Here is a 17,529-nt window from a genome sequence, read left to right on the forward strand (position 1 = left end):
GAGCAACACTGAGGGTTGCGATCCCGTTGCCGGTCCTGGTCCGGTACGGGCGCGACACTGAGGGTTGCGATCCGTTGCCGGTCACGAAAAAAAAAAAAAAAAAAAGACAGAACAGCTTGATGGAATATTTTCAGACATTAAAATTATTACGAAGCTGCCTGGTTAGCTCAGTTTGTTAGAGCATGGTGCTGATAACACCAAGGTCCAAGGTCTCATCTCTGTACCAGCCAGCCGCCCCTCCCTCTCACCCCCCAAAAAGAAATTATGGAGACTGTGTGGTCACATTTGCTACGATGTTAAAGGAACAAAGAAAAAAATAAAAATTACTTTAAGATTAAAGAAAGAATATGCTTACAGACAAGGAAAAAGGAAATTTAAAAATGTAGAGTGGGCTTCAAAGTGATTTTTTTGTTTGTTTAGTTCCATTATACTTGTAAAATCTGAAAACAAAACAAAAATAATCTTCAGTTTCTGTTCATGCCCCAGCTTTCAAGGCCCTCTAGAAACCTGTAGAAGGGTCAAGTATCCCATAGGATCCTAATAATGTGCAGCTAAACCTAGAAACATTAACAGGTTGGCCCCATACAATTTTCCCAATGTAATCTTTAGCCAGTCATCTTTTCTGAACTGGTTAATCACCGTCCCAAAACACAGCTTTCCTTATATAATCATTTTCTTGCTCACAACCTTCCATCCAATTAGAATGCCTTCTTTTCCTCTAATTTCACAGGTCAAATCTCACTAACCCTGAAAAGCCTTCAATGACCACTAAACAAATTTCTTTCTCTAAAGCAATTTGTTTCTTTTAAAACTCACAAGATCTGCTTCAATACAAAACTTTGAAAAATCTATTTAATTGGAGCCATTATTTAAATCTTTAAAAAGTTATTTAAATTGCTTAAATCTTTTGAAATAATCATGTAGATTAACTTTCCATATGTTTAATTACGTTTTACTGACAGTAAGCATCTCAAGCACAGATCCTTGTAGAAAAGCCATTAGGCAATCCAGATCTGCTGGAATTCAAATCCTAAAATACGCTGTCATTTTAGTTTAAATTATATGTAAAAGGAAACCATTAACTAACACTCCATGTGGCCATAAAATCAGCAGTGAAATCTAATAGGGCAAAAGACCATACAGAGATTGCAAAGTCTGCTTTGGTTACAAATGGGTAAATTATCTAACTTTCCAAAAAATAATTAACATCTTTAGAAAAGCAGCTACATTCAATATAGCAATCAGTTCCTCTTCTTTACATACACTGACAGTTACAGAAATACCTGCACATTTGAATAAATTCTATCATTTTTCAAAAGAGATATATGTACATAAAATACACACACACACAAGTAACTTGGCCAATCTTGATTACTGAAGGGCAGTTAAATAAAATTACATACCAGAAAAAGAATTTTCAACACAGATATCAGATCCAGGTCTTTTAAAAGTGGAACACCTTGCTTCACTTTCCCACAAAATCAGTCTTATTCTGAAAGACAAAAGCTTCTTTTAATTTTGAATATGTTATAGCTCAGACATTCAAAACACAGGCTGTCCTTAAGAAGAAAATTTACTTCCCTATTAAACACTCTCACTGATAAGCACTCTTTATTGTGTCAAGTTTTTACAGAGGGTGAAGGAAAAAAGAAAATCATGAAAATGTTCATAATGTTCCATGATAAAAATATTAAGTACTGATGGGCCGGCCCGGTGGCGCACTGCTGTAGTGCGCCGCTTGGGAAGCGTGGTGGCGCTCCCGCCGAGGGTTCGGATCCCACATACAGACCGGCCGCTCACTGGCTGAGCGAGGGGCGGGAGCAACACAGAGGGTTGCGATCCCGTGGCCGGTCCAGGTCCGGTACGGGTGTGACACTGAGGGTTGCGATCCATTGCCGGTCACGAAAAAAGACAAAAAAGAAAAAAAAAAAAAAATTAAGTACTGAAAAATCCAGAAATGGGAACCATATAAATGGGTAAAGAAATCCACAAGGATGTCCTAATTTTGAGATTTCAGTCTGAAATACCACAATGGAAAGCTAGTTATACATCCTCATTTGAATCTTTGACCAAACAAAACACTATCCTTTCAAAATAGCTTTATATAATAAAAAACATTATTAAAAATTTGACAATTTTGATTTTGTAGGAAATATTACATTAGTTTGGGCCCATTGAAATAGGTTACAAAAATACAGTTCTATCATAATTTCTTTCATTTAAGCCTAAGAGATGCTTTAATAACTAGATCATAAAATCCCTAAAAAGGAATGGGAATAAAAAAAGTCTTGAGAAATTAGTTCTTCGATACATTCTCAATGGGTCCTCTAAATTTACATTTTATTAGCAACTGCAAACCAACCCATTAATAATAAATTATTTGGAATATTAGAAAATTTGAAGGTTAAGATAGTATCTGTGGAATATCCTTAATTTTCAGAGCAGAATTACTGTCAAAAAAAGTAAATTAGCTTATTTCTCATTTTGTATACAAATGTGCATCAATTCATAAGAAATATTTACAGAGCACCTATCATGTACGAAGGTAAGAGAACATAATAGTGATTAAAACAGTTGCTATTTCCTGGGAAGTCTCAAACTGAGAAAGAGTCAAACAGTTGCAAATAAAGTGTGGCTAGAGGCATGTGAAGAGTCCTACAAGGCTAAGAAAGCACTGAGGAAATGTTCATAAGGACAGTAAACTTTAGGGAAAGCTGCAGGGAAACACAAAGGAGTTAAATTCAATTAACTACACCATAAAAGCAATTTGTTCTTAGTATTCCCTAAAAGTCACTTCTGTGAGAAATGTTTCACTGTACACAAATACTCAACTATTCTAAAATGAAAAATAAATTAATTTAAAAAATTCACTCCTAAGTTCCCAGAAAAACTCTCAAACTTATTTTACTGTGTGTAACTTAAAGACTGTGATAATTCTACTTGAACAGAGATACAAGAGGATTCAAAAATAAAGCTAAAGAAAAAAGAAATAATTAGGGGTAAAAGGTAACAAGAAGAAAAAGGACAACAAATATAAGTGCAGTAAGAGAAAAAGATTTTTTTTTCCTTTTTGTCTTTTTTCGTGTCCGGCAACGGATCGCAACCCGCAGTGTCGCGCCCGTACCGGACCGGGACCGGCAACGGGATCGCAACCCTCGGTGTTGCGCCCGCATCTCCCTCAGCCAGTGAGCGGGAACCGGTCTGTATGTGGGATCCAAACCCTCGGCGGGAGCGCCACTGCGCTCCCAAGCGGCGCACTGTAGCAGTGCGCCACCGGGCCGGCCCAGAGAAAAAGATTTCTAATGGACAATTGTGCAAGTATCAAAAGCCTTAAATGTATAATCCCTTTAGCCTTACATTTCTACTTCTGGGAATTTATTCCACAGAAATAATCAGAGATGTGGAAAAAGATCTAGACTACAATTTTTAGCCACTGATGTCAGTTCTTAGGCACAATATTTTACAAAACATGTACACAGATATTCACCAACATGTTTTTGCTACTATAAAAAAATAAACAGAACAGGATGTATAAATTATGGCACATCTATCCTATAAAATATTATGAAGCCCTGAAAGCAGCTTTATGGACAAAATACTTCTTTTGTTCCCAAAGAATTCCATAAAGAAAAAAAAAAAACATGGGTAACAAAATGAGTATAACTAGACTGGTATTTTGTAAGACAAAGCCCACAAAAAAAGACAAAGACCTCTGTATAATATATAAGCACAGTATAAACTGTAATTACCTTTCTGTGGAGGGAATACAAGAGATTTTTGTTTTCTTCTTTGGGCTTTTTAATAATTTCCAAATGCCAATTGACATGCATTATTTGGGTCAGATAATAACAGTTTAAAGTTGGATAGTGGAATTATGGGTGAATTCAGGTGTATTATATACTGTTTGTTTTGTAATTTTCTTTAAAAAAAAATCGCTTAACTCCTAAATACTCTTATTGAGACCTTTTCTATAGAAGAAAGTTTTTTAATAGGGGAGGAAATTATGAAGATATTCACAATATTTCATGATAAAAACATTAAGTGCCAAAAAATCCAGAAATGAGAACATAAATGGATAAATAAATCCATAAGGATGTCCTAATTTGCGGATTTCCTTCTAAAATATCACATCAGGAGGCTAATTACACAGACTTATTTGAAACCTAGACTAAAACATCTTTCAACTACCACTCCCATATTTATGTACTGATCCACAGTACTCGTCCATGAAAAACTTTTCCAGGTGGCGCCCACAATTCTAAAGATTGTTACAGACATTAAAACTCACCTCAGTAACACTTTGGGATATGTCACTGAGATGTCCTGTTTTCTTCAGCACAACTGCCAAAAAAACCCAATAGGTTGTTAAATCACTCAACCATTTTCTAGTCTTGAGCCACACTAAGTACCGCAATAGGGTTTGAAACAGATATTGAAAATATAATTAACTAGATAAGTGTAACTAGGTCACTCACTAGAAATACCGACATACATTTCGCTTTAATGATTGTTTACATAACAGTGAAAAACCAGTTATGAATAAGAAATTGACCTTGCTTTAGTTACGAAGTCCTCTTGTTGAGTAAATTTAACTTAGTCCACGTGCATTACCGACAATGCTTCACATTTTCTTAATTATGTCATTCTTTAAAACAACTTGTCAGTTAATATTCCAACTCCAATATTTAAAATATGGAAGTTTTTGTTTCATTTAACAGAACAAAAGCTGTTGCTTAATAGAACAAGATCAACGTCTGTCCTATTGGGGAGGTCCTTTTAGCTAAAATGTTTTCAGCCCCTGCGAAACCACTGTTACTTCCTCCCCCAAAGTAGCATAAGCCTCTTGCAGTGTGACACAGATGCATGTCTAAGCTCACAGTAGCAGCGTCTGTGCTGGCAAGGAAATTCCTCAGGATTCCGAAAGCCACAGCTTTCTAGTTTCCTTATAGCTCTATCGCGTGAGGAACACGCGGAAATACTTCTCCCCACGCAGGATGTTTCTAAAAATCACGCCCTCCCAGTATTAATTGAGGCGGCCCAGCAGCCGGTGCCACTCGGTTGGAGAATATGGCAAGTCCCCGAAACGCACTTCCAAAGGGAGGAAAGAATGCTCTGAAAGGAGCAGAATCCACAAGATCCCTCACACTCTCGAGAAGAGCCCAAAGGCTCACCTCCAAGAAGGACCTACGAGTCCCCTCCACCTCTTTCTCTCACTCTCTCGGCGGGAGAGGAAGCCTCGCCCCCTTTCATCCCGCCCCCAACTCCCCATCCCGCCGCAGGGAGAACTTACTTTACCATGGCTGCCTACGGTCCCTTCACTTCCGGTGCCGCTGTCGCTCGAGCTGCGCCATCCCCCCGTCAGCCGGACAACCACAGACTCCAACTGACCTTTTAGACACTTCTGCGGCTCCTCCGAGCTTCACTAGATGCCGTCCTGGAGGAAATAGTGCATGGATGCCGCACTAAAATAAATCTACCTGTTAAAGACTCCGCTCCCTTTACTCCAGAAACATAAAATGCGATAGAGCTGCGGCCACCGCTGCCGAGACAAAATGGCGCCGAGAAGTCGGTTTAGCGCAGGCGCCTTAGAAAGACCCTGTCCCGCCCCCGTGCAAGCTCCTGGCTGCAGTTCTGGGTTCCGTTTCCATGGGACACAACACCGCCAATCCTGGTGCCGAACTGCTCTTCCTGACCCCTCAATTCACCAATCAGTGCTCAATCAAGCACATCCGGAGTTGTCTCTACCAATCATTTCTCAGGATTTGCTTACTCAAGAACCGATTCCCCAATAACGTTGGTCTTCGCAGACAGCCAATCATAAGTGGAAGGTGTCCTACCTGCTGTTTGTCGCACCAATCCGTGAAGTTTCAGAGCTACATCCAATGAGGACAGCAGGTAGCGCGCTCCAATCCGAAACTCCTCGGCGTCATGAGCAGCCAATAGGAGTTCGTGTAGAAGCGAGTCTGCTCAACAGCTTGTTATTTGGTGGATTGTGGCAGTAAATCGGGGCGAGTGGGGAACCGGGCGCAGGAACTGCCGCCAGGGCCGGGAGTGGTTCTGCCCGAACGGGGGCCCACGGGGGTCAGTAGGGTGGAGGACCCGGGAGCTGACAGCGCGCACTTCACCTGCAGTTGGTAGGTGCGGAGAAGGGAAGCGGGGGATACTGAATGGACGAAGCGGCAGTAGCAGCTGGTGCTGCTGCCCGGGGTCCCGGTGCAGTTGGAAGCTTTGGAGGCGGTGAGGGGGATGCTAGGCAAGCGGTGCAGCGAGCGCAGGGGAAGGGGCAAGTCGTGCAGCAGCAGCAGCAGCAACTGCAGGAACCACCGCCGCAGCCGCCTCCTCGGCCGCTTCCCCGGGTTCCCCGGGAAAATGGCTGTGGGGCTGGCCGCGCCGCTAAGTTTGCTCCCGCGCGGTGAGGAGCGGGCTGCTGGGGGGAGCCGGCCCCCAACTCCGCGGCGCGTCCTCCCCTGTGGACTCCGTGGCAGGACCCGAGGGGCTGGGGGCTGGTACCTCTCTGGGCTGTACAAAAAGTTGAGGCGGGCGCAGGGAGGAGGCGGTGGCTGCCGCTGTGCGGCTCCCCTCCCCTCCCACACCCTGTCCGGGCCACCTCCCCTCCTCCTCTCCGCCCCCCCGTCCCCTTCTCCGTGCGGGTGTCCCCTCGCGCCCGCGGCTCGCTGTTTAAGGCCGCGGCCCCTGCCCCTTGGGGTGAAGGAGCGCTTCTCCTTCCTGACATGGTGCAGAGCCGAGGAAGGAGAGCAATGGCGCCGTGACACTCCGCTGCCGCCACCGCGGGCCCGGGGCGGGCCGAGGGGGGCCGAGCAGCGGAGGCGGGGCGCGGGCCGAAGTCAGGGTATCTGGGGGGCGGCCGAGAGAAGGCCCGGCGGCCGCTCCTGTGGCGGACCCAGGGAAGCCCGGACGCGCCCTGCCCTTTTCCAGAGCGATCCGTCCTGGGACTCCGAGTTGAGCATTCCGGGTCCAAGTGGCCAACGGGGCGGGGGCACGGTGGGCCGCTGGCGAGCTCGGGGCGGAACGGGTTGCCCTTTGGCGCGCGTGGGTTTCTTGCTGTCCCCTCTGCTCCCGCTCCCTCGCTGCCCTCGGAGGGGGTTTTATCCCTTGGCTGGTGAAGATTCTGCCCGTCCCCGCTGGCGTTTGTTTACTTTCTTTCCCTGGGTCGCTTCCCGCTGTTGACTGATTCTGTGCCTGTCTTTCCCCTCCCCATGGTTCTAGCGACAGCGAAGATAGCTCGTTGAGCTGGAACCCAACAGATCACCAGTAAAAATGAAGGTAAGTGGAGTCAGTGCTGCTCTGAACCTCGTGCCCTGGACACTGCCAGTCGTGAGACTGGTGCCGTAGAATGTCATTTTTTTTTTTTTTTCAACTACTCAAAATTGGTTTCTCTACTAAGCAGCACTTTCAGAAAGTGAGGATGTGTTGAATGGTGAGAAATGATCTGTGTGTCTAAATGTAGTCAATTTTGACCCTCTCTGTAGCAGTTAGCACTTTGGAAAGGCTGGTGCAGCCTTTCAATTGTTGTCCCTTCGGCTAGTATTTTTAAATACTTCCTGTGTTGGCAGCAACCTTTGCAGAAATAAAGCTTTTGCCCTGCTTTGGTTCTTTGGGGGATTTTTTGAAAATTTTTTCTTCCTCAGCACCAGTGCGGTTTTCTAACAAAGAATATGTGGATTGAGTAAGGGAGATACTTATTTCTCCTGGGGATATAACGACCTTATGTGGCTAAAATATTTGAAGTCGAACTAAACTAATAATGGTTACTTAAATCTTTACAGTAAATATTTTAAAAGATAATTCATTCAAAAATATATATTCTTCTGAAGGCAAGTAATCTTGCAAACATCAGTGTGTGGATGTTTAAAGGGAAAGGAGGGCTCATAGCATTCTGGAATACTGTAGCCATTGAATGTATCACGTCAGATATTTGTTTGCCAAAAGTATTCCTCTTCAATTTACATTGTTTTTAAATGCACTGACTTTAAAAGGTACCTGATCTCTGTCTTATTTACTGTTTCAGTTTATTAAACTCTGAAATATAGCATTCTCCCAAACTTTCTCTTGCTTTCCTATTTTCTTGAAGTGACACATCTAAGCTGCTTTAATATAACTTGGGAAAACTTATTCGAAAAATATCCTAAAGTGTACACTGTTACCTTTGCATTTAGCCGTGTTGAATTGAACTTGCATGAATACACTTAACCTTTGAAAAAAAATAGGTAAAATGACAGATTGAGACAGTAATGATCCTGTTACTGTCAAGATTAAAATGAATGGTAGAATTAAATTTCTCACATTTTTCAGTGTATCATTCTGATTATGGCCATTTGCTAAAAGAAGACACTGCTTAGTAAAGCTTATTTTTTTATATATACCAAGAAGGTTAATGTGGTATATTAGGTGTGGCTACTATTCTTGAGCCATCAGTTTATATCTTCATTCATCAGCTGAATTCATATTGAAATTTCCAGTGATACTCTTCTTATCAAAAGGGTTGTCTTCATTTCTTATCTGAGTAGTTACACTCTATCCAAAAAGATAGAACCTTAATGTAGCTGTATCAATAAACATTTAATTATGTATTGTTGTTATTAATTTTAATAGTGGTGTTTCTTTTAATCTGAAAAAAATTTTCAGGAAGCCATAGATGAATAACCCAAAGTTTTATGAGACATTTAATATGAATATACTTTTTCTGTTTATTCTTATCTTTCCATTCCTTATATATAGAATTATTGAAACATTTTATAGGGGAAAAACATTTTGTAGGGGAAAAACTATTATGTTTCCTTATTGGTAATTTCCAGTTACAACTTTGAAACATTTTATGGTATCCAGACATTAGCATATAAAATGAAGTGTTGTTAACAAAATATTTGCTTTAGGGGTATTTTTCAAATTGTAGACAACATTAATAAGCAAATAATTTTAAATGTTCTTATTACTTGAAATGCAGAACCTTTTAAGAAGAGTTGAGATTGGAGTAGGGATGAATAGTAGTGACATGCAAAGTTTATGTTCCTTTCATCAGGCGGCGGATGAGCCTGCCTACCTGACAGTGGGAACTGATGTCAGTGCCAAGTACCGAGGTGCCTTCTGTGAGGCAAAGATTAAGACTGTGAAAAGGCTGGTGAAAGTTAAGGTAATATGTTTATTTTTTAATGCAAAAGTATTATTAACTCTGGATTGAAGAGAGCTGGGAGGGGGAGACTACAAATCACCTTTTTATTTATTGAATTATTACTATATGAAAGCATTGTTATATACTAAACTTATAGGACTAGCACATTAAGAATTGAGAAATGAAGAACTCAAAATGAGAAATTATTCCACATGTTCCTTTCAAAATATCATGCTCATGATACTTCTGATCATTCAGATCTTTCCTGTTTGTTGTAGAATATTTACTTAGGCTATAATCTATTTTCTCCCCTTTCAGAATGTTCAGATAGAGACAATTTCAGTGATTAGGAAAAACTGAATGGTGGTAATTATATTTTCAAGGCAGTGTTAAAAATGATTCAAAAAGTATATTTTTAAGATGCTTTTATGATTAGAAAAAAGTTAAAACATTCCTGTACAATATTTAGAAATATTGAAAAGGACAGATGACTTTGTACCCATAGCTAACTTCTTGGAAACCTCAGTTTTTAATTTCCTTTTAGTAATTTTCCTATATAAATATGTTCTGAATAATCTTTGTTATTGAGATACAAAAGTAATTTATGCTTATTATAATATTTTTAACATTATAGAGCTATATAATATAGTTCTTGAAAGTTCTCCTTGATACCACTCCAAAGAGATTTGGTGTGGTTTTCAGATTTTTTTACTGTGCTTGTCATAACATTATTGTCATTCTTATTATTATTGGATCATGCTGTACATGTAGTTTGCAGTTTGCTTTATTCATTTACATATCTGATGTTTTCCTACCAGAATTAAGCACCATGAAAAGAGGAAATGTCTCTGACTTGCTCTATCCCCAAAACCTGGAGTAGTGCCTGATACGTAATGGGCATTTAAAATTTGTTGAATTAGGGCAGTAATTCTCAAAAGTGTGGCCTCACACCAGCAGCATCAACCTTACCTGGGAACTTATTCAAAATGCAAATTCTTAGCACCCCCCTCCACCCAGACCTACTGAATCAGAAACTCTGGGGTCTGGTAATGGTGTTTTACCAAGGCCTCTAAATGTTTCTGATGCATGTTAAAGTTTGAGAACCACTGAACTAGAGGAGAGTGATTTGTGTGGTAGATAAATAGATTTATCTGTGATTATTATAAAATTTCTGTTTAGATTTGATCTGCTGATGATACTTTTCTTCAAGCATTATTACAATGTCATTTAAAATTTATTTCTTCCTCTTTATTTTGTGTAGCTTTTTGGTGATGTCAGCTATACAGGATTTGATTACTAAATATTTGGGATTCTTTGACAATTTTAACTTTTTGTCAGTATTGTGATACTTATTTATTTATTTAAAATCAATACAATAATTGTTTTAGGAGGTCTTATCATACATACATTACCTAGAATTTGAACTTACTTATTTGGGTGATTGCTCTACCACGGATGTATATTGTCAGGATGTGTAGTAGAAAGGAGCACTTATTTGTAACTAAATTACATACTGTGGTGATTATTTAGATTACTTTATAAAGGATCAAAAGAGTTCTGATTTTAATTTGTTTACCTTTAATGTAGGCAATACCATTCGATGCTGTTTTTTTGTACATTTGGTGACAATTAGAACCTTTATGACTTGTTTATAAAAAGCCAAAAAGGCAGTTTTAAGCTTTTACAGTAATCGCTACGGATTATAAATCTTCTATAGTTCTTCATTACTTAGTAAACAGTTATTAAGTGCCTGTAATATGCACTGATACTTGGTAACTGCTGGGGATATAGTAATGAAGGAGGGCTCCAGCCCTCAAGGAGCTCACAGCTAATGAGAGACACAATAAACATAAATACAAGACAATGTAATGAGTGTTATACCAGAGGTAACCACAGGGTTCTAAGAAAGCAAAGATTAAAAATATCATTGTTACAGTGTTACTGCAAGTTTCTTGTATTAAAGGTAACATGCAAATTATTGTGCAAAAATGTTTTTCAGGTACTCCTGAAACAGGATAATACTACACAGTTGGTGCAAGATGACCAAGTTAAGGGTCCTTTAAGAGTACGTATGTTGTACAGTTTAAAATCCAAAATAATAAATCTTAGATTCATACCATAATTTACTGAATTTTGTGTTTGTAGTAAGATTTAAGAGACTGGGTTCTCATTCTGGACTTTGTGCAAATTATTTTCTCTTTCTGAGCCACAATTTCCTGTGTGTGAAATAGGGGTAATAATAGCTAGCTTACTTTATGCAGAAGTGTTTTTGGGGCTCAAATTACATAATTAATATATGAGCACTATAAATGATCAAGATCTAAGCAAGTGTAAGAAAGAATTATCGTAAGTATTATTTTTCTTACCGAGATCATATAGGTGGTGGGAGTGATTTGGTTTTTTGTTTAAATTTGGTAAGGAAATTTGGATTTCATGTTTTAGGTTGGAGCTATTGTTGAAACAAGGACACCTGATGGATCCTTTCAGGAAGCTATTATCAGCAAGTTGACAGATGCTAGTTGGTATACCGTGGGTAAGTAGTTAAGTAATTTAATACATAGATTTGATTTGGAGGTTGTGTATGCCTTTGTTTTGTGGATACACTGAATCATTGTGTTGGCAGAGAAATATGTATTTTGTCCTGACACTTCTTCTTACATTTATTCTTATCCTGTCCTGGATATAGCTAGCTAAAATTTTAGTAATGCTCTGGTAACAAAAATAATGATCTCTAACAGTAACTTGGCTACTTGTGTCTATTTGTACTTCTGTTTTAGGTTACTTTGATGTTTGTCTTCAAAAAAGTGAGATTATATGATTATTTTCCTCCGTAAAAAAGTCAATAAAACAATATTATAAATCATCAGACTTTTTCACTTTTTCTGTAATTGCAAATAGGATTGTATGGTTGCAATTTTTTATTGTATTGCTGCCTGTTTTATATAAGGGTAATGTAAATGTTACCACATAATTTACAGACTAGAAAAATTCTGACCAGAGTAGATTCAAGCCTAGGTGATTGTAGCTTCATTTTCGGTTTTTGGTACAGTGTGAGTTTTCTTCCTAACAGCTTTCAAGAATGATATATATGCTCTTAAAGTGAATGCATTTTTAACATTCCATGCATAAGCTTATGCTGGCTTTATAAACCTTTACTGTAGTGAGAAACAACAAATGTCATAGTACATGTCAATTAAAATCTAAGGGTAGCACTTGAATAGTTGCTGTCATTATGTTGATGAGAATAACAACAGGTAACATTTCCAAATCTCCTCTCAGTACTTTCAAACTACACAATCCTATAGATAACATCCAATCCTTTGTTTTACACTGGACACCTATAGAATTGTTGGTTTTTACATTTATATCTTGGAATAAGTGGTGTAATTATGGTATTGTGGTTTCCTTGCAGAAGGAAAAGAAATGACCCGTTAGGTTTACTTTTAGTTTACTTGATTTGTTGGTTTGGGTAAAAATTATTCATCTCCAGTTGATGCTGAAAGCTGGGAAGAACATGTTTTGGTTAAAAATTGTACTGCCTATGTCATGCTGTGGCTTCTATTAGTAGCAACAGTTTGCTGTAACTACTTTTTTCTAACTTTTTTATTCTTTTGGAACTTCGAGAAGATGGCGTTGCTTCACGATGGTGCTATAATTCTGATCTATGTATTTTTAGAAAGCTTAGTTGTGGTTATTGATAATTGTTAGAGATTTACAAACTAAACTTAATGTTAACTTTTAGAGATTAAGTAAACACAATTTTGCTGTATTAAACAAAGCACTGGTAAACATTACTATAGTTGGTATGTGTAGAGTCATGGGAAATTATATGATGTATATTCAAATACTAATATTGCATCCTATATGCTACTCACTATCAAGGTAGCACTCACATGACTTGTGAAACTTTACTGGTATAATGCACATGCTCTGCAGAAGTAATACCTTTCAGGTTTTCACATTGAGTTTCTGCATTCCATAATAATCATTCATTTATAAATAGCAATCTCTGTTCTCTACATGAATGGGCATTTTAGCATTTCTAAAAACTAGTCACTACTGAGCATTTACAGTGATTTTCTGTGTTGTGTAATTACAGAAGAAATTGTATAATTCTTGTTCTCAAAGAGCTCAGAATCTCAACTGCATATAATTGAGGTATCAAACGTTAGTGTACATAAGAATCACTTGGTGCTTGCTTTAAAAAGTGAGGATTTGAGGACCCTAAACTCCAATTTAGTAGGTCTGGGGATGGCAATACAAGCATATTTCTTTTCATAAGCAAATTGGGTGATTCTGACACAGTACATGCTTAGAAAATAAGATCACAAACAGAACTTATTGGGGAGAAAAATTCAAAATACTGAGTGCCTACAAACTGTGGGGTTTAATTGCTCTTTTCTGATTTTTCTTGATTTCTATTTCCTAGCAAGCATTATATAGATAGAATTAATACAAAGTGTTAATGGCCTCTGTGACCTTTTTTTTATTTCATGAGATCTCTGAAATTATGTTAGGTTATTAAAAATTAAGGAAAAGAGGATACCACATTGCTGGTTTGGATCAAGTAGGAGTTATGATTATTAGTGATCCAGAGTTATCAATAGAGTCAGTGATATTTACTTCTTACATAATGTAGGTATTAATTTCTCTTCTGTTATAGTTGAATAACCAGTTTTGAAAGAGATTATGGAATTAATATGATTCAGTCTTTTTAAATCTAATAATACCTTGCCCTCTAATTTTTAACAATAATTAGCCCTAGTTCATAAGGTTTTTGTTGTTGTTGTTTTCAGCATTAGAAATATTTTTCTTTTCCTATCATAAAAGAGTGCTTCCTAACATAATTTATTTATTTTGACAATTTTTATCCTTGCATTAAAGATAAGGAATGTAAAGAATGGAAGTATGTTATCTGTCCAAGCATCCAAAAACTGTCAAAACTGGGATTAGAGTTCATATCTCTACTTGACCGTTGACATTAACTCCTGCTAAATACAACTGTCAATAAGACATTTTGAAAGTAGTCTTCTTTTGTCTTTTTGTAATATAAAAATAACACATTATATTTGAAAAATATGGAAAATGTAGAGGAAAAACATGCCTGTAATTGTAATAATTTACATCCAAAATGTACATACACACATTTTGGATATATGTCTAGTCTAACACTAAAATCTATTCTATCATTTATATTAATATATTTTGTAATGAGAAATGCTTAAGATTCATACATGTTTTGTGCCTTATTGTTTTGAATATTAGTTATATCAGATTTCATGGAAGTACTAGTTAACAGAGTATTGAGTAGAGGAGTTTTAGGTTAAACTGGTGAATTGACTGAATTTTGAGAATGTGCTACAGGATAATAAGGCTTTTAATTTAGTCAGACACTTTTATGACAAATGTTGTTATAACCAAAATCAACTACAAAATGTTTTCAAAACCAGGTGAATGCTCCACTGCTAACAATTCATTAAGAAAAGAGTACTAAACAACAAAGAAATCTATTCAGTCCTGTGATAGGCTTTAACTCATTGTTTAAATGGCCTTCCATATAAGACTTAGTATTCCCATGATATTTTATTAATGTGAGTATATATTTGAGTGTTAATTTCTTAAGTTTCCAGATTCCTGAACTTTTTGACCTTAACTGCTGAGGGACTTCTATAGTTATCACAGATGATTCTATGAATAACAGAACTATTGGAACTGAAGTAATTGTGAGCAAAAAGAATAAAACTGGAGACATCACATTACCTGATTTCAAGATATACTACAAAGCTATAGTAATCAAAAGAGCGTGGTTCTGATATAAAACCAAACACACCACTGGAACAGACTAGAGAGCCCAGAAATAAATCCACGTGTTTACTGTCAATTGATTTTCAGTAAAGGTTCCAAGAACACACAATGGGGAAAGAACAGTCTCTCCAATAAATAATGTTGGGAAAACTGTATGTCCACATGCATAAGAATGGAATTAGACCCTCAAACCATTTTTTAAAAACTCAAAATGTATTAAAGACTTAAACTTAAGACCTGAAATTGTAAAACTACTATACAAGTAAACAGGGGATAAGCTCCATGACGTTGGCCTGTACAATATTTTGGATATGACTCCAAAAGTGCAGGCAACAAAAGCAAAAATAGGCAAGTGGGATTACATCAAACTAAAAAGCTTTTGCACAGCCAAGGAAATAATCAACAGAGTGAGGAGACAACCTATAGAATGGGAGAAAATATTTGCAAAACATACATCTGATAGTATCAAAGATATGTGAGAAACTCAATGGCAAGCAAACAAATAACCCCATTAAAAAATGGGCAAAGGACCTGAATAGACATTTCTCAAAAGAAGACATACAAATGGCCAACAGTTATATGAAAAGCTCAGCATCACTAATAATCAGGGAAATGTAAATTAAAACCACAATGAGATATCACTTAACACCTATTAAAATTTTTAGGCTGTCATCAAAAAGATGAAAGATGAGTGCTGGTGAGGATGTGGCAAAAAGGGAACTTTTTCACACTGTTTCCATTATGGAAAACTGTGTGGAGTTTCCTCAAAAAATTAAAAATGGAACCACCATATTCCATAATCCCATTACTGGGCATACATCCAAAGAAAATGAAATCAGAATGTCGAAGAGATATGTGTACTTTCAGGATCATTGTAGCATATTCACAATAGCTAAGATACCGAATCAACCTAAGTATTCATCGATGAATGACTACATAAGGCAACTGGTATATATTCAAAATGGAAAACTATTTATCCTTAAAAAAGAAAGAAATGCTGTCATTTGTAACAAAATGGATGAACCTGGAAGCCATGCTAAGTGAAATAAGCCAAGAACAGAAAGACAAATACCACCTGATCTCACTTATATGTGCAATCTAAAAAAGTCAACTCAGAACTGAGAGTAGAGTGGTGGTTACCACGGTTTGGGGCAGGTTAGAGGGGTTAAGGAATTGGGAAGATGTTGGTCAAATGATACAAAAATTCAGTTAGCAGGAATAAATTCAAGAGATCTGGTGTAGGTTTGAGCATTCCTAACTCAAAAATTTGAAATCTGAAATGCTCCAAAATCCGAAATGACACTCAAAGGAAATGCTCACAGGAGCATTTCACATTTCAGATTTTCAGATGAGGGGTGGTCAACCATTATGTATTCTGTAAATATTTCCAAATCAATAAAAAAAATTCAAAATCCAAAACACTCTGTCCCAAGCATTTCAGATAAGGAATACTTAACCTATAACTATGTCTTGTATACTTGAAAATTGCTAAGATAGTAGATTTTACGTGTTCTTGCTACAAAAAAAAAAATGATAATTATGTGAGGTAAGGCATATATGTTAATTAGCTCAATTTAGCCATTCCACAATGTATACATATTTCAAAACATCATATTGTACACCATAAATATGTACTATATTTATTTGTCAATTAAATAAATATTTAAAAAAAAATTATTGGTTTTACCTGGAATATATATATATTTTTAATTTTAAAGTTTTCATTTCTTTTTTTTTTTTTTTTGTCTTTTTGTCTTTTTTCCATGTCCGGCAACGGATCGCAACCCTCAGTGTTGCCCCCGTACCGGACCGGGGACCGGCAACGGGATCGCAACCCTCGGTGTTGCTCCCGCGCCTCGCTCAGCCAGTGAGTGGGAACCGGTCGTATGTGGGATCCGAACCCTTGGGCGGGAGCGCCGCCGCGCTTCCCAAGCGGCGCACTATCCAGTGCGCCACCGGGCCAGCCTAAAGTTTTCATTTCTTTATGTGAAATATTCTGTTAATCATAACTGCTGTACACAGATATAACAATGATGCTTATTTTTTTAAAGTCAGAATTCTTTTTCCTGAGTGTTCATTTTATAATTCTGTTTCATATCAACTAATTATGTCTTTTAACCCCGCCTTAACTAAATTTATAGCTAATTAGTTAACCTTGTTCTCAATTTCTTTATCTATAAAAGGAGAATAGTGATTCCTTGTAGAGGCTGTTATGAGAATTAAGACATGGTAGAAGCTTAATTAATGATAGCAAATTATATCTTTGAATAAAATTAATTTCCTATTGTTATTATCTTACTATCCTCCAGAATCTATTAGTGCTATGATAATGTAGACAGATTTTATAGATATTTAGTAGTTCATTAGATCCCTGTTGTTTTTGTTTCTTTGAATTCCAACAGATTAGGGTTAGGATTTTTTTTTTTCCTTTTTTTTTTTTTTCGTGTCTGGCAACGGATCGCAACCCTCAGTGTCGCGCCCGTACCGGACCGGGACCGGCAACGGGATTGCAACCCTTGGTGCCGCGCCCACACCTCGCTCAGCCAGTGAGCGGGAACCGGTCTGTATGTGGGATCCGAACCCTCGGCGGGAGC

At 37.7% G+C, this 17,529-nt stretch overlaps 1 protein-coding gene and 1 long non-coding RNA gene across 2 annotated transcripts in view; one reads left to right on the plus strand and one right to left on the minus strand.

The window, feature by feature from the left end:
• The window catches only part of LOC103601267, a 17,874-nt gene extending 12,290 nt beyond the window's left edge, over positions 1–5,584 (minus strand). Inside the window, exons 1-3 of the long non-coding RNA XR_551440.1 lie at positions 5,291–5,584; positions 4,289–4,341; positions 1,404–1,492 (exon numbers count right to left, since the gene is read on the minus strand). This is a non-coding gene — a long non-coding RNA (uncharacterized LOC103601267). The remainder of the gene's footprint in view (positions 1–1,403; positions 1,493–4,288; positions 4,342–5,290) is intronic.
• Positions 5,585–5,961: 377 nt separating this feature from the next.
• ARID4A (AT rich interactive domain 4A (RBP1-like)) overlaps positions 5,962–17,529 on the plus strand; it is a 64,877-nt gene continuing 53,309 nt past the window's right edge. The window contains exons 1-5 of the mRNA XM_008585659.1: positions 5,962–6,134; positions 7,228–7,284; positions 9,041–9,151; positions 11,130–11,195; positions 11,573–11,663. Coding sequence (XP_008583881.1) covers positions 7,279–7,284; positions 9,041–9,151; positions 11,130–11,195; positions 11,573–11,663 — 274 coding nt within the window. The 5' untranslated portion in view covers positions 5,962–6,134; positions 7,228–7,278. The remainder of the gene's footprint in view (positions 6,135–7,227; positions 7,285–9,040; positions 9,152–11,129; positions 11,196–11,572; positions 11,664–17,529) is intronic.

The sequence above is a fragment of the Galeopterus variegatus genome, unplaced genomic scaffold (assembly GCF_000696425.1).
Source record: "Galeopterus variegatus unplaced genomic scaffold, G_variegatus-3.0.2 Scaffold3657, whole genome shotgun sequence".
Taxonomy (NCBI): Eukaryota; Metazoa; Chordata; class Mammalia; order Dermoptera; family Cynocephalidae; genus Galeopterus; species Galeopterus variegatus.